The sequence below is a fragment of the Trametes versicolor genome (assembly GCF_000271585.1).
Source record: "Trametes versicolor FP-101664 SS1 unplaced genomic scaffold TRAVEscaffold_9, whole genome shotgun sequence".
NCBI classification, from domain to species: Eukaryota; Fungi; Basidiomycota; class Agaricomycetes; order Polyporales; family Polyporaceae; genus Trametes; species Trametes versicolor.
In genome coordinates this window covers 1,616,446-1,640,446 of record NW_007360329.1, presented here as the reverse complement: position 1 = coordinate 1,640,446, position 24,001 = coordinate 1,616,446, and the positions used below count along the sequence as shown (strand labels likewise).

The following is a 24,001-nucleotide window of genomic DNA, read 5'->3' as shown; positions in this document are numbered from 1 at the left end:
CGTGGCTTGATTCGCTTTTGCTGTCGCGGCGCTAGTATGTTGTGCTGAACACTGTTTTGTATATGCTCTGTCGTATAGCTACGTCTCTCCCTCTGGATCTTATACGGTACCACCCGGACGATGCTATACCGCTGTCGTGATGTATCGCTTTGTAACAATACTGTTGATGTATCCCTAGCCACAACTGCTACTCTGATATTTATTCCTACACTTTGCGGTCCTGTACCCCGAGTGCAACGTTAAGTTCACGTATACATCTCGCGCTTGAGCCTTCAGCTTGAGTGGATATCCCTGTGAGTAGTGTTCTCAAAGTCTCTAGATAGTCCCAAGACGAGTCGAAGAAGAAAGATAATGGCTTTGTCGCTGTGCGAGCGATGGTTCGTCTGATGCACACGTTCATTCAGGCCATCGCAGCGTGCACTGGCATACAAGAAGCTACGTCGATACATCATCATCGTGAATGGGAGCCCTATTTCTGTGAAGAATCGAATGGGAACAGACCCTCCAGGCCCGAGCCTCCGATGGCGTCAGCTGTCGGGGCTGCGAAGGAGCGACGGGGAGTCTCCGCAGTTCGAGATCTCTTCGCGTTCGAGTTGCTCCCAGCTACGACCTCGAGCAACTTCTCGAAATCGGGAGTTCCGAGCCCGGTGATCTAACCAGAAGTGCCGACTTATGTCGGCACTGACCTGAGCCTGATTGTACGCCTGTTTTCAGCATCGCATATTTTCTGTCTTCGCTACTTACAATCTCAGAGTGCTATCCGAGCTTGCAGTTCCCTCTACCGCTTTTTTGCGTATACTTATTTGTGAACTCTGAGCGGCGCGGGCGCGCGACGTCGCGTCGGCGGGTGCGGGCGCTTGTACCCGAACAGCTGCGCTACACAATTTCTAGAATATCCCGAGCAACAAATTGACCGTCCATTGCCCACTCATATAGGGCGCAATTTTATTTGGATCTAGTTACGCGCTACTCACAATCGGGTGCGTGACCGTTGAGACTCGGAGAACCCGAATATTCTCGATATTTCAGCAGTTTCGGCATTTGCCGGTAGGTTTGGCGCCCGCGAATTTCAGGCCGCAGAATTAACCTTCGCAGGCTCAGGTAACCTTCACATTAGTTTCCGCGCAGAACATTTGGGTCATTAACAATACATACCGGGTCCCATCCGGTGTTCACGGTAAAGCGGCTCGGTTCGCTGCTGCTGCCGGAGACAATGTCGTTCAGAGCTGGGAGGCCCTTGGAGTACAACAACGGGTTCAAGAACCCCAACGGCGGTTTCCCGGCATTGAGCAGGTGATCGTTGAGGAGCGCAATGACGGCCGCAAACGTCGCGCTCGAGGCCGTCGTGCTGTTGACGCTCTGAGCCTGACCGCCGACTTCGACAACAAACTGAGCGCCCTGTGCAGATACGTCTGGGTATGCGCGACCGGTGGTGTTGACCGAGCTTGCGTCTGAGTTCTCTACTTGCTTCAGATAGCCACCCACGGCATCGAGCTGATATGCAGGGCGAGGGAACATGTTTGAGAACCCGCCAGCGGAGAAGTCTGCTGCGCGCTCGGGATTGCTTCCTTGAGTACTGCCCACGGAAGTAACGCTGCAGAACGACGATGAACTCCGAAACATGGCATGTCAGACCAAGACTTACTAAGGGCACGTCGCAGGAAACATCGCACGGGAATCATTGCCACTGCCTCCAGACGTAACGATCACGGATGTTCCGCGCGCCCCGAGTTGCGCGAATGCGTGGCACAAAGATCTAGTTGTGTGTTAGATAGTGGGGACACCGGAACGGCGTAGTACTCACTGCGCGACCTCCGGGGCCGTCTGGAATGCAGTCTCTTCGTACTGAACGTTTGTAAGGAACACATGTGGTGGAGTGTCCTGTGCGAGCAGGGAACTTGTGATATCGAAGAGGCCCTGAATGCCGTCCGTGTCGTCTTCTTGTCCGGGATATATGACTGTCGTGGACACGTTCGTTGCCAGTCCGACCGTATACTGCACGCCAACAGCCTAGTAGCTCCAGTGTGAACACTCAAGCAATCGACGGACATAGCCCGGCAGGCTCAAGGTACGCACCATTGCTACCGAACTTATACCGTTTCCTTGCACTGTGGTGCCATTGACGAATTGCATTGTGAAAGGAGCGTTTGCGATGCCCGGTCGCTCTTGAGCCAGAAACGCCTGTTCCGCAGAACCTGTTATGACGGCGGAAGGTTGCAAAACATGCGAGGCACACCTTCAAATCCTTGAGGTCCGCGGCTTGCCCTGCGGAGCCACCAATGACGATGCTATTCCCTGAAGCGGTAGCTGGCGTGGAAGGGATGTTATAGAGCTTCTGCAGACACTGAGGAGTCATCGCCTCTGCGCAGGTCGCAACGGTCTGGTATACACTCCCGGTGGCCTGTCCCGCAACCTGTGTCGTGATCGCCGCGGGAACCGGGGGAGGGATAAATCTGCTCGTATCGAATCAGATTACACAATTATGATACGTTTCTTACTCATACTCACTGCGTGGTCGGATATATGAAGGACAGGTGCTCGTCGATGTGAGCCGGGATTGAGTATGCGAGCGTCCTCCAAACCGTTGTGTTCGTGGCCGTATGCACGTACGCGGAGTAGTTGGCGTTCAACAATGAGTTGGCTTTCTCCAGTGACATGGGAACGGTGAGCATGTCTCCAGAGGGGGAGACGGCGTCCGGCACCAGTCCGTTGTCCTGCAGCCATCCAGTGACCGCTTGCACGATTGCTGGAGCAGGGGCTGCCTGCTGTACTACCTGCACGACAATTAGCGAGTCTGAATCCACAGGCGTAGAGACGTAACAGGCGCTAGCGTACCTGGGCTTTCGACAAGTGTTGTCCATATTTAGGGTTGAGAGGATCACTTGTAGCCATCAAGGAATCAAGTAGCGCGGTCTGGTTCTGCGACTGAGGCTTGATAGCAAAGCGGAAAATAGCGTCGCCAAGACGTTGATTCGCACTGTGCTCATGGAATTGGATATCCAACCCTGGTGGAAGCTGGAACACCTCGCGCCGAGAAACCGACGAGCTTGGACTTGGTGGCTGCTTGATGTACCTGCCAAAAGCCATTGCCAGGAGGGTAAGAATGAAGAAAGCGGCAGATACCATGGCGGAAAGGAAAGGATATGGGACGATGAAATTCGGCTCACAGAGCTTGCTCTATCGAAGCACTTAGGCGAGCTTTAAGTACTTTCAAGCTGGATGATTAAGTACCGATGTATACTGCGCGAAACCCTCTTCATCATCTGCCAAAGGTGGACTTCGAAGATGATAGTGGCTTGGATATCCATCTTGATATGCGGCTGTTCAGTAGTATTCAGTGCGGCTCAAAGACATCAATCTTCCAAGGAGTAGCGTATTTCTGCTCGCAGGGTGGCTACCAACTTGTCCGCGCTACCCGACCAGATGCGAACATACATCCGTCCAACGTAGTGACACGGTTCGACCACCGAAGCTGTACCCTTCGGAATATGGCTCAGCTGTAGACAGCATAGCATGTCTTGACGACCATCCCCGTAGCGCAGCGGTAGAAGAGTTCGCAGAACACGGGAACTAGAGTCATGGGAAGATAGCTTGCGGACGCTGTGCATATTGTTGCTACTGCGGTAGGTGTCAGTAGTAAGGGTACGCACGATCTGTTGCCCCCAAGGTTCGTACCGCATACACTCATGCCAGGGCATATCATAGGAATGCAGCACACATACAACGCAGAGGGGCTATGAGCACAGGAACCGAGCATACAGATGATGCAGCTATGGCGTACCATGAGCGAGAGCAAGATAAGAATATGCGGAAGAACATGTATACATACGAAGGACGAACGGAAGGGGGTGCCCATCTTGATCACGTCCGGGTCGCGTCTTCCTCGATCTTCTCGCCCTCATCTCCGAGAATACTCAGGCCATTCCCCTTCAGCCTCCGCCTCTTGCTCGGGGTGAACAACAGCCCGCCCGCGCCCACGTACGCGCACGTCCGTGTGGCACACAGTCACTCGGAGTCCTTTGGCGCGGTCGTGAACGGGAATACCCCCTCCAAACTCGAACCTCGTGTAGCGTCAGTCGTCAGCTCTGGGGAGGACCGGCGAGCAGCCATCACAATCCCAGACCGCTCGGCATCCGCGTCGCTCCCCACCACAATCGCGAGCAACTTCTGGAAATCCGGAGTGCCGAGCCCAGTAGCCTATACCTTTCCATCAGCTTCAACGGTACTAGAGTGAGTATCGAGACGTACCGGATCCCATCCTGGGGTCACGGTGAGGCTATCCCGAGCGCCGCAGATCGGACTACTGCTACCGGAAACGACGTCGTTCAGAGCCGGGAGACCCTTGGAGTACAAGAGCGGGTTCAGGAACCCCAGCGGGGGTTTTCCGGCATTGAGTAGGCGATCATTGAGAAGAGCGACGATGGCTGCGAACGTCGCGCTCGAGGCACTCGTACTGTTAAAGATTTGGGGTCGATCGTCGGCCTCGACAACAAATTGGAACCCCTGCGCAGATACATCTGGGTAGGCACGACCGGTGGTGTTGACCGAACTTGCGTTTGCGCTTCCGGACCGCTGCAGGTAGCCAGCTACAGCGTCGACTTGGTACGGAGGGCGGAGGAACACGTCCGAGAAGCCGCCGGAGGAGAAATCCGCTGCGCTCTCGGGGCTGATTCCCTGCGTACTGCCCACAGATGTGACACTAATAAACTCGTAAGCCTACTGACTTGGGTCATTCGTAACTGAATAACGCTTACTAGGGGCATGTCGCAGGAAACATGGCGCGGGAAGCATCGCCATTGCACGACTGCGACCCGGAAGCTTCGCAGTGCCCAGACGTGGCGATTACAGATATTCCCCGCGCGCCGAGCTGCGCAAACGCGTCGCAAAGAGACCTAGCTGGACGTCAAAACGGTACAGACTTCGTGAAGCAGCTAATGCTTACTGCGCGATTTCGGGGGCCTGCTGGAACGCAGTCTCTTCGTACTGCACGTTTGTTACAAACACAAGTGCCGGAATGTCTTGAGCAAGAAGGAAGTTGGTGACGTCGAGGAGGCCTTGAATTCCGCTCGCGTCATTCTGTAGTCCCGGGTATATGACTGTCGTGGACACGTTCGTTGCCAGCCCGACCGTATACTGCACACCCACGGCCTGGGGGTACCGTTAATGAACGCTCGTGTTACCCATGGCTGATACGCACCATTGCCGCTGAGTCTGAGCCGTTTCCCCGGACGGCACCGCCATTGACCGACTGCATCGCGAATGGAGTGTTTACGAAATCCGGCCGCTCCCGGGCGAGGAATGCCTGTGCCCGAACGTGTTATGATACTGGCCGAGGAAGTAGCGAAAGAATGAGAATCACACCTTTAAATTGTCGAGGTCTGTGACTCGCGCTGAAGAGCCGTCAATTACAATGCCGTTTCCCGCAGAGGTAGCTGGCGCGGAAGGGATATTATAGAGGGCTTGAAGGCACTTGGGCGTCATCGCTTCCGCACAGCTCGTGGATTGGCCAGTCCTCTTCAAGGGAAATCGGGTAGAGAACCCCGCAATGTGCATCGCCGCTGGTGCGACGGGGGGCGAAATGAATCTGTTGATATCAAGTTAGTATGGATATTGGACAACCCTCCTTGTCGCATAATGCTCACTGAGTGGTCGGGTACACAAAGGATAGATGTTCGTCAATATGAGCGGGGACAGAGTAAGCGAGTGTCCTCCACAATGTAGTATTTGAGGCCGTGTGCACGAACGCGGAGTAGTCGGCGTTCAGGATCGAGTTGGCTTCCTCCAGCGACATGCGGACCGTGAGCATGTCTCCAGAGCTGGAGACGGTATCCGGAGTGAGGCCGTGATCCTGCAGCCATCCCGTGACTACAGCCAGGCTTTCCGGAGCAGGAGCAGTTAGATGTGCGGCCTGCGAGGCCACTAGAGGTCAACAAAAGGTAGCCTTTGTCGCAATTTTTAATCAGCGCACCTGGGACTTCGACAAGTGATGTCCATAGGTAGGGCTGTTTGGATTGCCAGTGGCCATCAACGAATCAAGCAGGGAGGTCTTGTTTTGGGGCTCTAGTTTGAACACAAAAGTTTGGGGAAAAGACGAAAATGTGCCGCCCCGCAAATTCGAGCCCCCGGATCGAAGAATGTTAAATTCGGACGGTACATCGACCAATTGCCGGAGAGCTAATGAGGATGATCGATTGATGGACCGGCCAGAAGTCATTGCCAGAAGTGAAAGAGTGAGGATGGTCGCCAGGAACATCACGGAAAAGAGAGGATAACGCGTACAGGGGTCTTAATCGCGGAGCTTGCCCTACGCAAACGTCTGGCAAGGTTTTATGTTGCTGAAAATGGGCGTTAGAATGACCGACGCCACCGGCACAAGATATACGAACTGCCCACAAGTTTTTCTGTCTCCTCCTTGCAAGCGACAGATGTCTGTGTATGCATCTCGTGGCGCCACAGCTTGATAGTCCCCAGTTCTATCTGTAGGCGTTGAAACCAATATAAGTAGCGTTACTGTCCCTCGGAGATTGACGTTACATCACCAACACCGCACGACCAGATACAACGTCAGCTCCATCTGTTCAATAAGCTATTCCACATTTCAAACTCGGCCATGCAGGAACAGCATGTCCATACGACTGACCTCCGCGGCGTAGCGTGTAGTGCAGTGCTGGGAGATTGCAACAACGAATACCCACGACACCGAGGTCCGACGCCCATCTTTCCCGGCGCACAGGTGCGAGGTGCCACCGTATGAGGAGGCTACTGAAAATTGCAAACAATGTAAGTTAATTTTCTTGCTTGACGGTCCTCCACCGTCAAGTCTTACCCGACGTGAACGGGCCCATACCCATGCCCGCTTCCATGCGCGAGCGTTTCGCCGATGGCGAGTCGGCGTCCTCAGTTTCGTGGTCGACTTCCTCAGGTCAACAAGGATGCAAATGCGGAGGGATGCCTCGCGAGACGCGGCTTTTCGCGGTGCTAGAATTGGCAAGGGCAGAAAGAGTGATGGTCCTTCTGCGGTACGAATCACCCTACACGTCAGCCGTGGCCGACACGCATGCGAGGCGCTAGATACGTGAACGTACAATCAGCGCCTGGATGGCGACCTACATAGATCGTCCACGATGGAAATGAATTTGCTGCGTGTGACGTCCAGGATTTCGGGCGTGTACGCCTGTCATTGCCGTCGCAGTCCGAGTCGCTCAGCACACACTCATTGCAAAACACGCACCACACCGGCTGGGTCGTACATATGCGGCCGCCGGCAATGGAGGACGCAAAATGTTCATGCGCGTAACTGCGCATATGTCACAGCACCGTCTTACACAAGAAAGCTGTCAAGACCACCTAGCAACCTATGCGTTTCCGCGCATTAAGGATATGGTTGATCTCGCTTTTTAGGGAAACTCACATGAACATCGACGAGTACTAGTAGTGAGCGTCCCGGAGTTGTACATGAGTATACGGCGAGGAAAGGAGCCCGATCGTGAAGCGCAGCCAACGTGTAACAGAGGCACAGATACCTGTCAGGATGGTTGTGAGGCTTGACGATGGAAAGTGTTAAAGGGAAAGGCAAAAGAGCAGATTTGAGATGGTGCGCAGACTCCTGCTGTCAGTGTCAGTGTGAGCATGATGTGAGGGAGGACCCCCGACAGTGCACGCGCGTTAGGACACGCGAGCGCCATCAATATCCAGGTTCTGGGTCCTGCATATGTACGGGGTCTCGCTGCAGACTCTGTGGTGAACCATTGAACGAGTCGTTGGTTCACCGTCGTGACAGAGGTTGGTAAGTCTCCGTAAGACCATAGTACTCTCCTCCTTCCCCGTACTTGGCTCGAGACTGGTTTTCATCTACCGCCTCCGCCGCGTGCAATCAGTAAACACGCCCACATCCAGAAGGACGGGTACGACTAGTAAAAGCGTTTGTGACGTTTGGCGATGACTTGATTCATGTGCTTTACAGCTGTAAATAACGACGACATGCCCTTGGTAGACGAACATCATCGACATTGCAAGCACGAGTCAGTCCGTGCTTTCAGTTGTCAATGATGGTGCTCTACTCGGAGACTTTCGGAGGTGTCAAGACCTGTCACCAAGACCCTTACTCTGCCAGTAAATCTACGATCGGAGAGCGGTAGGAAAATACTCATTGAATGAGACCCAAACAGGCTTTTGAGATGGTGGTCAAACGATCTCGATGACGCCGAAAACCAAAGCCGTTTTACCAGGCAAGTTCCGCTCACTATAAGAGCAGCGGTCAGGTTGCATGTGAGCTTTCACCCGGCACCGGCCCCAAACTGGAACGCCCCTCGGCACCACGTTCTCGCAGCACCCTCCGCCGTCATTGACAAGTTATATCTGATCGGTACTCCATTCGCTCAGGAGAAAACGGACATCAAGAGCATATCGCGCTGCTACAGTGGTACGCAACACCATACCGACCTCTCCGACCCAACTCGCTTGACGTATAGTCTGACTTGCTTCCTCCATGTCATAGATCTGAATGAAGGTACTTTTCATTCTGGTTTTCACGGCGACGCGTCAAACACGTCGAGTGCGTCGATGTTCAGCAGTATACTGCTCCCAAGGTGGCCCCCGTGTGTAGCCCGTGGCTAGTAGAAAAACAACTCTACACGTCTTTTTCTCCTCACTGACTCTTCGCGTTATCCTTGCTACACAGCCTTGTTTGATCTTGTTGCCTCTGAACCCCCCATCTTCCGATTTGTCCCCATGCCCATCGGGCATGGCCACAGCGGCTACGAAGGAAGCGCAAACGTAGCCATTGGAGCCTCAAATCAACCGAAGGCCTGCACCCGTGGTGCTGACACGCAGTATCGCCGGGGCACTCGGGGCAACGGAACGCACGCCACCAACGGGCAAACGCGTGTACCCGACTGCATACAACACCCAGGGTCGTCTACAACTGCTTCATCCGGCTACCCTCGACGTACATCCAGGACAGGACCTACGGTACGGATGAGGACGCGACGAAGATAGCGGCGATATGTGGAGGCTGCGGACCAGTGGAGCCGCAACAGGCTCGCCGTCTCCGCGCACCTGGGGAATAACTGTGGTGTCCTACCCAAGGTGCCCGCTGTTGTACCCGATGGTACGACTTACCCGAGGGATCCTTGTCTTCGTGCTCTACGCCGCAGAAGACATCCCTAACGGGTATCTTCTGTGTGTGCAGACCGCAGGGCATTGGCTATCGCGGCGACCTCAGCCCTGGTCCATCGACTCCTCTTCGCGTCTGTTTCATCTTGCGCCGCGCGGGGCCGATCCCCGGCCGAGCACTCTCCATCGCTCTAGGCGATGTCAATCTGTGGAAGAGGCTATCCTTGTACCACAGAGATACCCCTGCGGACACGTGGATTCTCCTCGGGCGCCCTGGATTGGCGACGGGCTTGGACCTCACGTTTAACCCCGCCAATCGCCTTTCATTCGAAGACGCGAATTGGCGGCTTTGGCTCACGCAAGAACCCAGCATGTACGACAGGATGCACAAGCTGATGACGGTCGACACACAGGATGAAGATTCCCACTCGATCGCCCCTCAACCACTTCCTGTGGTACTTTTCAGCGCCGTATCTCGAGAGCCTCACTCTCGACCGCCGTGCCGAGGTGCAGCAGTCCGACGTCGACAATAGCACCGAAACGCAACATGGCAACGGCGACGAGATGCAACAATGCGACGTGGTCAAGGGGCATGAAGAGGTCGATGGGATCTTCGGGATGCTTCAAGCTGCCGAATTCCCAAAGGTGAAGAACAACGGCATCTAAGAGTGCATGCTCCTCGCGCCGCCGAAGACGCTCGCACAACTTACCACTCTGGAGGTAGCCTGCTCCAGTGACTGCGTACAGCCATGAGCGCGCTCGCGAACACGACCAATGCATGCATGTGCCGCGCTATTCGACCGCCTACTCAGATGCGTCTCAGCTGCCCTTCAGCGCCGCTGCGCGGTAGACTCGTCAGAGGACGTCGGGTACAGCCATATCCGCTTGGCACTGGGGCTGCAGCACTTCAGCACAACCGCGGTTTACGCAGCCTACAGCGATGGCCGGCTTTGCCACGGCAGGTGGTCAAGATTGGACGACGTCCCGGTGAGCTGTACTGGGCCCTCCGTTGTACCGGATGACGCTGACTCTTTGCTGCGCTTACAGACTCTTTATGCTGTCAGGGGAAAGTCTTCACCTCGCGATGCCTGGCGGCGCGACAAGTCACACCTCTGTCGTATTTGTATGTACCCGATGATGTAAAATTGCATTGGTTTTAGTTACTGCATATGCTGCCCGACATGGACCACACACTATCAAGACCCAATTTTCATCTCCTGGTTTGCGACAGACTTACCGAAGTCATTTGTCATCTCGCGACATTTTCACCGTCGCCGCGCCCAAAGAAACACAACCTTTCTCCGACGACGCAGTCCTACCGCAGCGCATCTGTGGCCTAGTAGTATCCGTGATCGTATTTCACCAACAGCTGGGACCAGATGTCTGCCGCGGGACGCCCTTCCGTCTGGATATCCGCGCTCCCCCGCTTTGTCATGTTCCAGGCGAGCAAGAAGCGGAGCCATCTGTCGTTGCGCTTCCACGTCTCCACTAGGGCCTCGGTGTGTTCGGAAGCCGCCGCGCCCCGGTGCTGGGGCATGGGGGTCGAGCCGTCCAGGTGACCGAGGAGATCGCGCGTGTCGCATACGAGTCGGATTCTCCGTTTCCACTCGGACCAGTTATTGTGGCTTGAGAGGTGCATGGATTCCGGCCAGAATGCCATCTCTGGACAGTCGAGAATGTCGGGCATTGCGGGGAGATTGAGATGGGGGGAGCCGTGTGGCTGTAAGTATGTGAACTCTAGTAAGTGGGTATATACGCGATTTCCTTCCCTGAACGGCCTGAGATACAAGCAAGGATGACTCACGTTTGTCCGCAAAGGAGCAAGCAGCTGAAGTATGACTTGAAGTCGTTTTGACAAAGGCAGGCTGTGATTGGAATAAGTCATCAAACGTCGGCTATATTGAAAGCAACAGAGTTAGGCGGATCAAACGTTTGGGACTCACCGGACACTCGTACTAATCGTCGTGGTAGAATAGCAAGGTGAGATACAGCCTGAGGTGGAGCGAGACGAAGGGGCGGGTATGCTCGCGGTCCAACACGTGGGCCGCGCCGAGAGGCATGGCTGTCAAGATCTCAAGACGTCAAGACGCCAAACTGTCAACGTACGGTGCGCATCTCCCGTGTTGCAGGACGCCCATATGAGAAACACCCTGAAGCTCAAGCCAAACATTCCAGCAGGGAACGCGCATGACGACAAGTGCGCAGGACAAACATTTTTGATTTCAGAACAGAAAGATCATGCATACGTTCAAATGCCAGACGACGGAGGCTTTGCTGTATCAATTGTACGAGCTGTCCAGAATGATCCGCGCATGCGTGTCCCCGGCTTCCATCCGAATCCACGTCTCCGGACCGACGCTCGGTTTCGGCGACCTGAACACAACGTTGCGCACGCCGTGGCCCCAGCCTGTCCCGCTGTATCCGCCATACCTGCACACATGCGCGATGATCGGTCACAGCTTAGAAATCACGCATACTACAAGGAGTATGAACTCACCCAGAGTGCTTGTCGAAGCAGAAGATCACGTTCTTGGTGGGCTCGCGCTTGCACCACTCGTTGCCGTGGTCTGAGCGGAATCCAGAGTCTGTCAGGACGCCCCTCAATGAAGAGGAAGGAAAGATGCGCACCATGGCCGGAGATGACACCGTGGAGGTTCTTTATCTCCGAGTTCACCGCGTCCCAGAACGGCTCATCCTTGCCGCCATTTGCAGGATCGCCAGATGCCTGGGTGGAGCCGGAGCCGAGGAGGTCCTCTACAATGCCACAAAGACGTTAGGATACCTCACCAAGCCTGAAATAAGCACTGTCGCTACAAACCGTTGAGACCAGGGTCCTGGGTACTGTTGAGGTTCGTCTGCAGAGCCTGCACGGCGTTGCTGTACGCACAGAATACGTGAGCACAGGTCGAAAAGGGATGGTACAGCAAACCACGACTCACGGTGGAATGTGAACAAATGCGAGGGAACCCCTCTCAACCGTCTCTGCGGGGCCCCATGCGGCGTTCATCTTGGCTACAGTCAACTTGACCCAGTCTGCGACCTTGGCGTCGACCCAGTCGGGGAGTGCAGTTGAGTTTGCGCCTTCGCTGAAACCGCCTACGCATACGATAAGTAATTTCATACCAGAGTCGTCACTGGGAGAGGCTTACCGCGCGAGTCGAAGAACCACAGGATAAGGGAGGGGTTGCGATCTAAGTGTTCATCAGAGTCGTGTTCGCGCGTTGCATGTGTCCCTGGTACGAACCAGACTTTTTGGTGTACACCTTTGATCGGGGGCCCGTCAGCAAAAGTAATGTTGTGTATAGTTATACGACTTACGGGAACCCAGTAGGTCCCGGGACCGTAGCCCTCGCCATCGGCCCAAGATGGCGCGAAACGGGTGTAGCTCAGCGGCGCAACCTTGAGCTCACGCCGAATCTCCTCCGCATGCGTGATGTTCGGCTCGTTGTCATGGTTCTGCATGGTGTTTATTAAAGAACCCTGGCATACAAGATCAAAATGAGGGTACTTACTCCGTGTGTAGAAGAGAACGGGATCTTGAGCTTGTTCAGCGGAGCGACGATCTCGTCGACGAGCGTGGTAGAGTTCTCGCGGAACGTGTCTATGCGGGTTTGAATCGAGTCAAAACCTTGCTTGACTGAGGCTCAATGAGTCACTCACTCTCGCCAGTAATCAGATCACCATTCAAAACCCTGTCAAGAACGACGTCACTTCAGCGCGACACTCTCACAATGCCAATGAAGCTACGAACACGTAGTCTGGCGTCTCAGAGTCCAGCACGGTGTTCATCAAGCTGGTGCTGTCGATGTCCTGCTGAAGGCCCCAGTCGTCCCACGGATTCTCGCCATAGTGCAGGTCCGAGAAGACGGTGATTTTGAAGGTGCCGTCGCTCCGGAAGGTCAGACGGGGCTTGGTGGGATACGGGTTGAGGTCGATGTCATCTGCACGCGGACCGAGTTCGGAAAAGCGAGACTGGATGCTGCCTGAAGGTCAAAGAGTACCTCGTCAGTGACTCGGAGTGGAGGCACATGCAAAGCAATATTACCGTGAGGGACTGAGCCCACCGTTGCAGCGAAGGCAAGAGCTAGAAGCACCGTGGTGGTGCTCGTCTGTGGGTGGAGCATGATGTGTGTCTCCTACGTGTCTGAGCGCTGCGACGGGAATGGATAGGGTTATCAAAGGAAAGTGTGTAAGTTGGTTAACGATCTGGGGCTGACAGCTGCAGTGGGCGCGACGGCAGCGTCCTGGGGCGCAGAGGCACTGAAGTGATGGTATATATACACAGACTGGCGGTCCGCGGCCTTCTCGAATCAGCATCAGGTGGTCGATGAGCTATCACGGAGGAGGAAAGGAGATAAACGTGCACGCATGGTCGGAGTCTCCGTCCAAGTTGCATCGCTCAAGCGCCCGCGGCTTCGCGAACCTTACTACGCCACGCGGAGGCGCTGATCCCTGTAAGGTACGCACGTTTGTCCGTTACTACCACTCTCGGAGTCCTAACCACCCCTGTTCTGTCAGGAAAGCCCTTCGTTGAGTGTGGTACGTGCTTAGAAGTGCCGACATCCCGGAAACACTTGCAGATCGGGTGCTATAAAGTATTCCGAACAGGTTTCAATTTCTCCGCTGTGCCATCATGGCGAAGTACGATCTTGCTGTGCTACAACGCTTCCGCTTTGAGCGTGTCTTGAACGAAGGTCTGTGATCTCCCGTGAAACTGGCGGACCGAGCCCGACGCTGAATGTACATCCCGCAGATCCAATCACGCACGCGCTCACCCTGCTCGGGACACTGCCCACCGGGAGCGCTCCCGCCGACTCGGACGAGCATGCGCCGGCCATCGTGCGGATCGAGAAGACTGCGCTCACAGCGGGTCAAGCAGAGCAACTGCTCTCGGGCTCCCTCAGGGATGCGAAGTTGATCGAGGGCACCGACATCGTGAGCACGGGTTGCAATGGAAGAAGCCCGCGTACTGAAGACTAAATGGTCCTGCGCAGTATACATGGTTGTCGGGATGGCTGAATGCCTCAGAGGACAGACCGGACGTGAAAATCAACATCGTCCACCCTGCTACCGAGGTTCACATACGAAAGGTACAATGCTCTAATGAACGCCACTGCTAAAAGTAATGCTGACCGCCCACACGGCAGTACTCCCAACAAGAGTTCTCCATCGTCCACGAGACGCCTGCACTATACGAGAGAATAATCAAGCCATACATCTCCGCGTTCCCCCCATCGCGAACCCAATGGTGCGTCAATAATCTCCTCTCCGAGCTACGGTACTCACCCGCACGTACAGGGTTGAGAACATCCTGACCGGCGCATCCGAGGCCGACAAGATCCTCTTCCGCGACCCGTCCCCCTCCGCAGGCTACGTGCTCTTGCCCGACATGAAGTGGGACCTGACCACGCTCAGCTCGCTCTACCTCGTCGCGATCGCCTTCAACCGCGGCATCCGCAGCCTTCGCGACCTCAACAAGTCGCACCTCCCCATGCTCACGAGCATCCGCCGTGAAGCCGCGCGCGTCGCGAAGGAGCGCTGGGGACTTGACCATGGGTCTCTGCGCATGTTCATCCACTACCAGCCGTCCTACTGTACGTAGCGATCCTCTGCAGGACCATCTCGAGCACTCGCTGAAGATCTGTCGCAGATCACTTCCACGTACACGTCGTAAACGTCAACTACCACGGCCTGCCAGGTATGTCCGCAGGACAGGCTCACCTCCTAGACGACATCATCTCCATGGTCAGTATGCGTACCATCTTCCTCCCGAACATCTCTCACATTCTCGCAGATCGAGTGCGACTCGGACGACGGCCCGTCAATCCTGCAGCGCATGACGCTCACCTACGCCCTCGGCGAGCAACACGGGCTATACGAGCCCCTAAAAGCAGCCCAACGCGAACTCGGCTTCTACTAACTATATTGCAACCGGCGCGCACTGTCTGTAGAGGGGAAACAAGATGGGTAATATCCAGAGTTCGAACACGAGATGCATATATACATGTACCACCACCATCATATGTACCATAAATGCGGATGCGGTGCGCGACGCAGCCGCGTCCAAAAAATTACACCGCGCGCGTTGAGCGCGCGGGCAGGTATGCAAAACCGTGCTGCTGTCTGTAGGTATACTGTATATCGCCATAAGATCACATGCGAAAATCGAGGCCAGAAATCAGTCACTCAAACCACACCAGGTCCTCATGCGCGTCACGGCTTCCACGTCCCCCGCTTCGGCCCCGTCGCCGTCTTCCCCCTCCCGCCCGCCTGCGCCGCCCACTCCCCAACACTCCTCACCCGGCGCAACCTCGTCGCCTCCTCCGCGCGCTCGCGCTCCTGCTGCTTCTCGAACGTCTCGAAGCTCCTCACTAAATCCTTCACGCTCCCGCTGCTGCTCCGTCTGTCCCCAGCGAGCCCGAGCGACGAGCGCGGGCGCGGCTCCGGGGGTGGGGGCGCGGGGTGCAGCTCGACCAGCCGCTGCGGTTTCTGCGCGAAGCGCGGGATGCGCGACGGCTTGGGGGGCGGCGCGTGGTTGAGCTGCACGAGCTCCTTCGGGTGGACGGTCTTCGAGGGCGGCTTGGAGACTGGGGTCGAGATGGGCGGCCGGGGTTTCTGGAACATCTCGGGGGGCGGGATGGGCAGGCCAGGGTGCGCGGGGGCGGCGGGCTTCTTAGGCTGCGTGGTCTTGGTCGCGGTGGGGAGGTAGGAGAAGAAGAAGCCTTTCATGCGCGAGCCGATTGAGCGGCTCGGGGTGATCAGGGTCTGGGGCCGCTCCGACGCGGCTCTGGGGGAAGGTGCGACCACTGATAGGTTCGCAGTTTCGGTGCCTTCGGTCTCTGGGCGGTTGGGCGTTTCGGGCGCAGGGAGAGATGTGCTGCGGTACTCGACCGGTTGCACGTTGCTCTGTGTGGTGCCCTCTCCCTTCGAGATCGCGATGGCTTCGTCGAGGAGATGGGAATAGCGGGGCGCAAGCAGGGATGCAGGCACTGAGGCCTTGACGCTGTACGCGCTCGATGCCGACTCCCGACGCTGCAACCCCGGCTGCATGGACGACTGCCTGCTAGGAAGGGGAGTGAAGTCGGGCACCTCTGACAAGGCCACAGACGCAAAGCGGCCGCTCGGAGTGGGTGGTGCGACCTTGCCCGAACGTTGCTTCTTCTGAAGCGCATACGTCCTCCGTAGCAGATCCTCCCTACATAGCCATCAGCACACAGACATAAAAGGGACTGAGAGACAGCACATACTGGTTCCATCCAGGCCAACACTCATCCATGGGCACTCCGCCCGTCTGCTCCAAGAACCTCTCGACAACTTGGTTCAAGTCCACATCTTCGACGGATGCTAGGACAGCTTCGCCAAGTGGCCGCTTGTGCGACCCCAGGGCAAGTCGCTCGTCCGTGAAGCACGCGTCCAGCAGTTTCCAGTCGTCCTTGTCCCAGCTACGGGGCCCAGATGAGTTGAACACCGGACGAGCATGCACCTTCTGGCGCGGCCCCGGAGTCTCGAACGCCGACCTGTCCAGAGGGACTTTGAACATTCCGCTGTCGCTGAGGAACGACGTAGCGCGCGCAGGTGTGTGCAGGCGTTGTTCGACGGTCCGCTCGGCCTCGTGCAGGAGCTCGGGTACGGTCATCGAGGGGCTGCCTGGAATAATGACCCTGTCCCCAAGGACGCCACCGAAGGTGCGCCGCCGCTTCACTGGGGTGTTGTGTTTGGTGATCCCACCCTCAACGACAGACTTCCGGCGCGCATTGCGCACCGCGGAGTCGACGCTGGAAAACCGACGCTTGCGCGCCGGATCCTGGATGACGAAGTCGTAGTCGTGCTGCGAGGTGGTTAGCGACGCAGCATTAGCAGGAGATCGATCGACTTACCATCTTCAGGATCGCCGCGGCGCGAGCAGCAACACGCGGGTCGCCGCTCGTGATCTTGATGACTCCGTCATCGAGCTGTTCGTTCTCGTCCGAGCTGCCGTCCTCGACCTCCGTAGCAGCGTCTGCACCGTCCTCGACGTCCATGTCCTGCTCCTCCACTGCGGTCTCTTGCGTCTCCTCTCTCGCCCCGCGCGCGGACGAGTCCGACGCACCCTCGACGAATACGCGGGGTACGCTGGGAGTCGCAAACACGGAGTGTATGGAGGGCATCGACTGCTCCACGGGCGACACACTGCGCGCTTGAACACTTGGAGACTTCTGTCGACGGAGTGGAGACGCGATCGAGAGGAATCCGCGTGGCCGCACTTGCGGAGAAGTGGAACGTGCTGGGGTGATCGCGCGAGCAGGCGTGAGCAGAGTCGGGCGCGGGGGACGGTCCTCGTCGTCGCTCTCCGGATCGGGCTCGCGCGAGAGCTCGCGGTCGACCGTCTCTTCGTCACTAGAATCGCTCCAATGCTCTTCTTCAACGACTCGCGTATCGTGTGACATGGATGCATGGTTGAGAGACGTGTTTGCATGCTCGGGCTCAGGGGATGGTCCGTGTTGATGTTCCTCAGACGGTGGCGGGGAATGGGCGGGAACAGAGTCGACCTGGTTGCTCTCGTAGGATACGTCGTCCATAGACATGTCCACATCTTCGTCGTAGTGCTCCTCCGACAGTCTCCGCGCAGCGAAGCGGACATGGTGGTCCCCAGGATGGTGAACGATGCTAGCGTCGCCTGACTCGGGCACGTCAACGATAGGCAGTGGCGACGGCGAGCGCATAGGCGTGTGAGCCCGAGGGGTCTCGTGTATCTCCATAGACTCTTCCGACGCATCGACGGTCTCCAGCGACATATCGCCATCGGTGGACGTATCCGCGTTGACTAGGCCATCCAAGAAGAACACGTCGTCCTCGTCGGGGCTCTCCTCGAAGTCCATCTCACCGTCCTCGTCCGGGCCTGCCCTAAGCGGCGGAGAACTCGGGAGGCTTGTCCGCCGTCCGCTTGAGCCAGGGAACGGGCTGATGGGATGCCCCCAAGCCTGTTGACGGGTGCGCGTGCAGCTGCTCGGCGGATCTGCCTTCGTGGGCACGGTGAGGATCTTGAACCGACCCGTATACTCGCCCGTCTGGTCGAAGTCGTCCGAGTCGTCCGATTCCTGGTCGTCCCAGGCGGCGCTGTTATCTGCCGCATTCGTGAAATCGAATACGGGCGCCTCAGGACCCGCAAACGAGTCCTCCGCGCTGTCGTAGCTGTGGTCCAGCATGCTGACGTCCATGCTGGAGTTCAGGTCAGGGAGGCGCCCGATCCCGCCCGCGCGGGGAGGGCTCACGGGAGAGCTAGACGCGATAGATGGTGTCTCTCTCGAGTGGGTAGAGGACGAAGTTGACAAGTTGCTGACACGAGGCTTATGTTGGCGCCTGGGTCTGTCTGTGCCTTTCAGAAGCAATGGGTCGTCGGTAGGTGAAGGTGGCGGCGGTGGCTCGAGAAGGTCGACCTCGGGAGGTTCCGTCTTGACTTGTATCACGAGCTTCTTCTTGCTCTTCGGAGCCGTAGATTTACGCTTGCTGGATTTGGACACCTTCGACGGGGATTGCGCGACAGGAGGCGGGGTGTGTATAATTTCGCGTGGTGGGGTGAACCGCTCGCGTGGCGGCTCGTATGGGGGAATCGGAGTGGCAGATCGGCGTCGGGCAGAAAGACTTTGTCGTGAGAGAACGGGGAGGGGCGCGATGTAGTCGGCATCCGGGTTGGTGTGATGAGGGGAGGCAAAGAGAGAGCGCTTTGTTGGAGACTGGCTTCGGCGCTGCGAAGACGCACGCGTAGGCGTGGAAGGCTCGTCGAGCGGCTCAGCCGACGGACGAGTTGGAGAATCGATCGTAATGGTGGGTGCATGGCGTTTCGACTGTTTGCGGGGTTTCGGGTTCGGGGTAGCTTCGGCTGGAACCTGACTAGTAGAAGGGCTGTCGACGATGGAGCTCAGAGCAGTATGAGACGAAGAACGTTGGTGTGCGTGTCTCTTGCGTTTGGACGCGGCCGCGCCCGGCGCAGGGTCGGCAAGAAGAGACGGGGTGAAGGGAAGCTGAACGGGAACAGACCGTGCACGAGATGTCTGCGGTAGAAGGCATTAGTTCCTATCTAAAGTACCAAGACGATGCATTAATCGAGTAAGGGAAGATCTTAGTGTAACGTCCTCCATTGACGGTACATGTACAGTCTCGCCGACACGCGACGGGACCGATTGCACAGCACAAAACTGTAGATCTCTCGGGGTACCCGATTGCCGTTGCACATGTCGGGACACTCACCGAGCTGCGACCGTTGCCTCTGAGTACCTCCTCCGGGGGTGGGCTGAACAGCATTCGCGCGGGATCCATATCGTCTTCTTCGAGCTCTCGCTGAGACGATGGGGGTGTCAAGAGGCCAGAATCGTCTTCGGAGCGGCCATCATCGTTATCGGCATTGGTCCTGGAGTTGAGGGCAAGTGATCGCTTCTGCCTCGAGGCTTTCACGTTGCGTTTGGAGTAGAGGAGGTCGTCGAGCGAAGGAACGTCGTCGCCGTTCATTGCAAGAGGGGGCACATTCTCCATAGCCCTAGTGCTAATTGTTTAAGCAAGAGCGGACAGTCAAAGCAGTCGAACAAAGGAGACAACAAAGCGGTTGAAGACAAGAACCGAACCAAGGCGCGCAACTCCAACTTGTCACGCTACCGCGTACCTAAAGGCACGTGACGTATACACGCCTGCGGCCCGATCGCGTTTTGCCGAGAAGGCGCTCCTTGTCTGCTACCATCACCCCCGCTCGACATGTCCGCAAGGCCCAAGGCAGACTCCTGCTGGTCGCTCAGTCTACGAGGCCGCGGCTGTAACGATGGATACTCCAGCGACGATGAATCAGAGGACGGCGACAAGACAGCACTCACCACCGGCTCTGACGGACCCTCGCCGCCGACCTCAGACGAAGCTCGGCTCCTGGGAGAACTGGATCTTGCCTCTCGCGCGGACGCTGCTGCATACAAACCGAGCCCTTGGTCTATTGCGAAAGTCAACGCTTCTGCTCGACCATCAAAGCCTCTTGCCGCTACTCATAAGAAATCTAAGCCGTCAAGTAAAGTCACGACCAAGGCAACCGTGTTAGACCTCCTTCGAACCCAACCAAAGAAGAAAAATGCACCACCCCGTACTACTGCTAGTGCCGCTGTTGCTGTGCCGAAAGCCTTCGAGTCTGTCGCTGAACCTTCGCTTTCCAACACACACTCAGGCTGCAACCCTGAAGATGGAGCGCATATACCTTCTGATGAGACCCTCGTCGACGTGTCTTACCAACCTGATGTTCTCGTCAAACCTGGAAAATCTCCTCTTGTTCATTCCCCCACGACCATTACTCCGTCCTCTGCTGCTCGCCGCCTTGACTTTGGAGCTGATTCTCATGGCTTTGTTACTCGTACAGACAATGTCAACCGACATCCTGCGGCTGGTTTTTCTGACGGTTCACCTGGTCCCACTCAGTCTGCCACGACCTCCCGTACAGTTTCAGGACTCCTTGGCCACCAGATTGCTCCTGATGGGTCGCATATATCCGCCCCGGCCGGAAACTGTTCCATACCCACATCAAATTCGCCACTGCTCCGCGACGGTCCTCGACAGGACCTTCGCTCTGCGCTATTTAAACAACCACGGCCTGCCGCTCGCCCAACTGACACTGTCGGCCCGCATCCCACTGGGACGCGCCCGGCAGCTACTGTGCTCCCCTCGTCCTCGTACCAGGGTGTTACCACCTCTCGCTCTCCTGGTAAGCCCCAGCTTTTTCTTCGTTCAGTATTCCCTCTCGGCGTTAAGTGCATTCATTTCACAGCATACAATCAGCACCACCAACATCAGTACACTGGCTTGCCAGAACAACAACCCTGGAAGAGAGAATGGCGCTCCCCAGATCTCCACTCGTTGCCCTCACAAGGCAAAACCTTCCACCAGACGCCTCCAACCCAACAGATGCCTCCTGTTCTTCCCAAACGCGAATACAGCCCTATCCTCCCGGACGCACCCGCATATAACCACTCGAGAGACCAGCCACAAGGTGCTGAAGTCACGAACCACCCGAAACCCTGGCTACAGCGAGCCATGAATGCGTCTACCACCTCGCATCCTTCTCGGACAAGTGCGACCACAATACCTCCTCCGGTGAAGATGCGCCCGCGCCCAATAAGGCGCTCTCCCAGCCCATCACCCCCGCTTCCTCCATTCCCCCGATACTGCCCGTCACCCCCGACCCGGCGGAGGGAGCAGCAGCACGACTTGTTCGCGAGTAAGAAGCCTCAGCCCAAACGCGACGCCTACGACGCCTTCGGTTCTCCGCACGCATCCTGGTCGACCCTCCCCGCAAAGAAACCTCGCGCTACAGGCAAAGACAAGACTCGTGACGTCGCGAGCGGGAAGTTCAAGATCCCGCCCAAGCTTGCGCTTGCTTCGAAGGGACGCTTCGCGCGAGAGGAAGCGGGCAAAGAGAATGGGGCGCTAGGTCAAGCATGCGGCTCGACGCGGCGGAGAGTTACGACATACCTTCCACCTCCACCAAAGAATGCTCCGAGCGTCCCTCAAGACGACGGTCGCTCGCAGGCAGAGAAGTCTCACCGCCGGGTCGGAACGAGCGCGACCGTTAATTCACCCATCTCCTCCCCTGGCTTCCAACCACTTACGATCCGTCGCGCCGTACCGTCTACGATGACGCTCCCCTCCTACAAATACGAACCTTCAAGAACGAAGTTCTCTCCCCGTCCCCCCGAAGCCCGTGCCCAGTCGTACCACGACACGCAATCGTCTCCCGGACCGTCTCGCAGCCTTCTGAGTCCTGTCGCAAGCCCCTCTCGTGACGGGGCTGTCGATGACCTTCAGGACTGGCGGACATCTCTCACATTCGATGAAGCTGGCGTTTCGCATCGCTACCGTTCCGTGCGACGCGGGGTCGCTGAGGTACGCAATGTCATCTGCTTAGAAGGCCATTGCTCACGAGTATGGCCGCAGTAGCGGAAACGCTTGTCCGCTGAGGTGTGGGACATCTTGGGGCTCCCTAGCTGTGGCGTTGTGTTCCGCGACGAGTGGAGAAGGACCTCGGGGACGGCCTCCCCTGCAGCTGGAAGTACAGAAGTGGTTGGGTGCCCAGCGCGGGAGATGACTATCGTCGTGTGGGAGGGATTGAAGGCGCCCCCTTAAGTTTCTTGATACTTGAGTTGCTAGTTTTTTCTGTTTTGTATGCGCCGCTCACACCATTTACCAAGCAGTTCCGATTCTTCCAAAGAATCGGTTATCAACCAGCAGAGGATATAGGGGTCACGTGAATTATATGTACCATACTCCCACGGTCGCGCCACCAACCACTGCTCCGCTAACGCTGGTTCTCGCTCTGAGACGCTCTCTCTCCGCGCACCTTCTTCCACCTCCAGCACTAGTACAGCGCGTAAAGCTGGTCTCGTCCTCTTTCATGATGTTCTTACTTCCCGGGCATCAGTCATCGACGAATATAGGTTGCAAGGGCCATGTTCAGCGTGTACACCAAAATCCCATACTGTCTAAACCAGCTGTGTCTGTTAGTGATATCGCTCATTCCGCCGGCGGCAGTTGACGCGTATCAGCAAGTATGTGACACGGCATTCGAGATGATCAAGGGTGCAAGTAGATGTCCTTGATACCACATGTTGTATATATGTGATTTTGAGGTCAGCTACCAAAAGGTGCTATGGCTAGACACTCAACTGTCTGCCACCGGTGGCCCCGCCCGCTCTACATATCGCGTCCAGTATGCGCTGCACGATAGTACTCGACCGTAAGCAGAAGAATCGGACTCTGAGGCGGCGCCGCCCGCCTCTCTAACACACATTCTGATCCCTTTTCGTCGCACCTCTCTGACTTCGTCCGACTGGGACTTTCGTGTATAAGAAACGGTTCGGACGGGCCGCCGGGCGGCGCGGAGTCGACCCGCGACCACTACAATCAATTGCTTGGCGCAACCAGACGCGTGGACGACACACTCACCTTCCGCTTCCCTCGTCAGCTTCTTCCATCTCAAACGTGCTTCTTAATCTTCTGGTGCATATGTTCTAGCGCACTTTCCGCAACATATCATTATTGCTCAATACCAATGTCATACTCGCCATGTATACATTACAAGCCGTGCAGCGGGGCGGCGCAGGACCCCGGATAATGCTAACATAGGCCTTCCCCCGGAATGACCCCTTTGGGGGGGTTTTGGTCCGGGCCAATTTTGCGGCCTCTGAGGCCCTGTTGGTCCGCGCCGCGTGGAAGGCATCGGTTTGGGGGGTCGTTTGGTCCGGGCCCGGTGGAAGGCCTACCCACCCGGCGCCCAATATAGTAATTAAGCGCCAAAATCCCAAGCGCCGTCCGGACCCACCGGCCAACAGGCGCTTATCCGGAGCCCCCCCCCTTCTGGTCCGCCATCCTGGAAGGCCTGCCTTGCTGGACCCCCGTCTGGTCCGGCGAAAGTGGAAGGCGTACCCGGCCGGGACCCCCCTGTTTTGGTCCGTCCGGCGGAAGGCATCCGGCCCCTCCGAGCCCCATTTTGGTCCGTCAGCGGGGGGTGGCATATACCTGTATTATCCGGGGTCCTGGCGGCGCGTACAGCTGAAAATTGGCGTCAGGACACGCGAGGTCCGATGAACCTAGCTTAATTGAGTATGTTCGTGGTGCTGACCGACATATAGGCGTAATGATCGCGGACCGAACGCGGTGCCTTGTAACCGTTGTGACGCGCATTGAATGAACCGAACCGTTCCTCCTCCTCCTTGTCTCCAAGGGCCGTGGGTCTCCAGAGGCCCGCCGGTGATCGTTACCGACGGCATGTCCATGTCCGGACTCGACGCGTCCGCTGCAGAACAGACCAGCCGTGGATGTAATCTCGACACCCGGAATAAGTCTCTCTCGGAGCCCCTGTATCGTCATAAGAAAGGCTGAGAGC

The 24,001-nt window shown here is 56.9% G+C and overlaps 8 protein-coding genes across 8 annotated transcripts; 3 read left to right on the top strand and 5 right to left on the bottom strand.

Moving 5' to 3' along the window:
* Positions 1-469: 469 nt before the first annotated feature.
* On the bottom strand, positions 470-3,126 carry TRAVEDRAFT_50427 (subtilisin-like protein; the record flags this gene model as incomplete). Its single annotated transcript, XM_008042956.1, has 8 exons — positions 470-652; positions 1,156-1,594; positions 1,646-1,756; positions 1,805-2,010; positions 2,077-2,181; positions 2,237-2,453; positions 2,509-2,774; positions 2,836-3,126. 8 exons carry the CDS (start codon positions 3,124-3,126, stop codon positions 470-472), a joined length of 1,818 nt encoding a protein of 605 aa, XP_008041147.1.
* Positions 3,127-4,005: 879 nt separating this feature from the next.
* On the bottom strand, positions 4,006-6,025 carry TRAVEDRAFT_50426 (subtilisin-like protein; the record flags this gene model as incomplete). The annotated part of the gene is made up of 8 exons (XM_008042955.1): positions 4,006-4,197; positions 4,249-4,699; positions 4,755-4,892; positions 4,943-5,148; positions 5,198-5,302; positions 5,362-5,584; positions 5,643-5,908; positions 5,969-6,025. 8 exons carry the CDS (start codon positions 6,023-6,025, stop codon positions 4,006-4,008), a joined length of 1,638 nt encoding a protein of 545 aa, XP_008041146.1.
* A 3,081-nt stretch (positions 6,026-9,106) lies between these two features.
* TRAVEDRAFT_50425 (uncharacterized protein) lies at positions 9,107-9,780 on the top strand (the record flags this gene model as incomplete). The annotated part of the gene is made up of 3 exons (XM_008042954.1): positions 9,107-9,248; positions 9,310-9,487; positions 9,528-9,780. The coding sequence occupies 3 exons, from the start codon at positions 9,107-9,109 to the stop codon at positions 9,778-9,780; spliced, it is 573 nt and encodes a 190-aa protein (XP_008041145.1).
* Positions 9,781-10,450: 670 nt separating this feature from the next.
* TRAVEDRAFT_50424 (uncharacterized protein) lies at positions 10,451-10,801 on the bottom strand (the record flags this gene model as incomplete). The annotated part of the gene is made up of 1 exon (XM_008042953.1): positions 10,451-10,801. The coding sequence occupies one exon, from the start codon at positions 10,799-10,801 to the stop codon at positions 10,451-10,453; it is 351 nt and encodes a 116-aa protein (XP_008041144.1).
* Positions 10,802-11,294: 493 nt separating this feature from the next.
* On the bottom strand, positions 11,295-13,275 carry TRAVEDRAFT_30590 (Metallo-dependent phosphatase). Its single transcript, XM_008042792.1, has 12 exons — positions 13,160-13,275; positions 12,866-13,097; positions 12,775-12,806; positions 12,627-12,715; positions 12,433-12,570; positions 12,359-12,377; positions 12,264-12,305; positions 12,054-12,210; positions 11,933-11,991; positions 11,743-11,868; positions 11,612-11,681; positions 11,295-11,544 (listed from the first exon to the last, which is right to left on the bottom strand). The coding sequence occupies exons 1-12, from the start codon at positions 13,236-13,238 to the stop codon at positions 11,394-11,396; spliced, it is 1,194 nt and encodes a 397-aa protein (XP_008040983.1). The 5' UTR covers positions 13,239-13,275; the 3' UTR covers positions 11,295-11,393.
* Positions 13,276-13,747: 472 nt separating this feature from the next.
* On the top strand, positions 13,748-15,034 carry TRAVEDRAFT_129979 (scavenger mRNA decapping enzyme; the record flags this gene model as incomplete). The annotated part of the gene is made up of 7 exons (XM_008043329.1): positions 13,748-13,808; positions 13,868-14,049; positions 14,109-14,204; positions 14,262-14,362; positions 14,413-14,708; positions 14,765-14,859; positions 14,909-15,034. 7 exons carry the CDS (start codon positions 13,748-13,750, stop codon positions 15,032-15,034), a joined length of 957 nt encoding a protein of 318 aa, XP_008041520.1.
* A 293-nt stretch (positions 15,035-15,327) lies between these two features.
* Positions 15,328-19,662, bottom strand: TRAVEDRAFT_73651 (uncharacterized protein; the record flags this gene model as incomplete). Its single annotated transcript, XM_008043328.1, has 4 exons — positions 19,342-19,662; positions 16,992-19,145; positions 16,362-16,942; positions 15,328-16,309 (listed from the first exon to the last, which is right to left on the bottom strand). Exons 1-4 carry the CDS (start codon positions 19,621-19,623, stop codon positions 15,328-15,330), a joined length of 3,999 nt encoding a protein of 1,332 aa, XP_008041519.1. The 5' UTR covers positions 19,624-19,662.
* Positions 19,663-19,839: 177 nt separating this feature from the next.
* Positions 19,840-22,242, top strand: TRAVEDRAFT_50420 (uncharacterized protein; the record flags this gene model as incomplete). The annotated part of the gene is made up of 2 exons (XM_008042952.1): positions 19,840-22,002; positions 22,057-22,242. 2 exons carry the CDS (start codon positions 19,840-19,842, stop codon positions 22,240-22,242), a joined length of 2,349 nt encoding a protein of 782 aa, XP_008041143.1.
* Between the last annotated feature and the right edge of the window lie 1,759 nt (positions 22,243-24,001).

Bases quoted from the DNA above. Each gene is read 5' to 3' on its own strand.
- TRAVEDRAFT_30590 (XM_008042792.1), bottom strand. From the start codon at position 13,238: ATGCTCCACCCACAGACGAGCACCACCACGGTGCTTCTAGCTCTTGCC. The intron at 12,807-12,865 runs GTTCGTAGCTTC...CGTTCTTGACAG, and splicing joins TCTGAGACGCCAGACTACGT to GGTTTTGAATGGTGATCTGA. The intron at 11,992-12,053 runs GTGAGTCGTGGT...CTGTGCGTACAG, and splicing joins GCATTTGTTCACATTCCACC to CAACGCCGTGCAGGCTCTGC.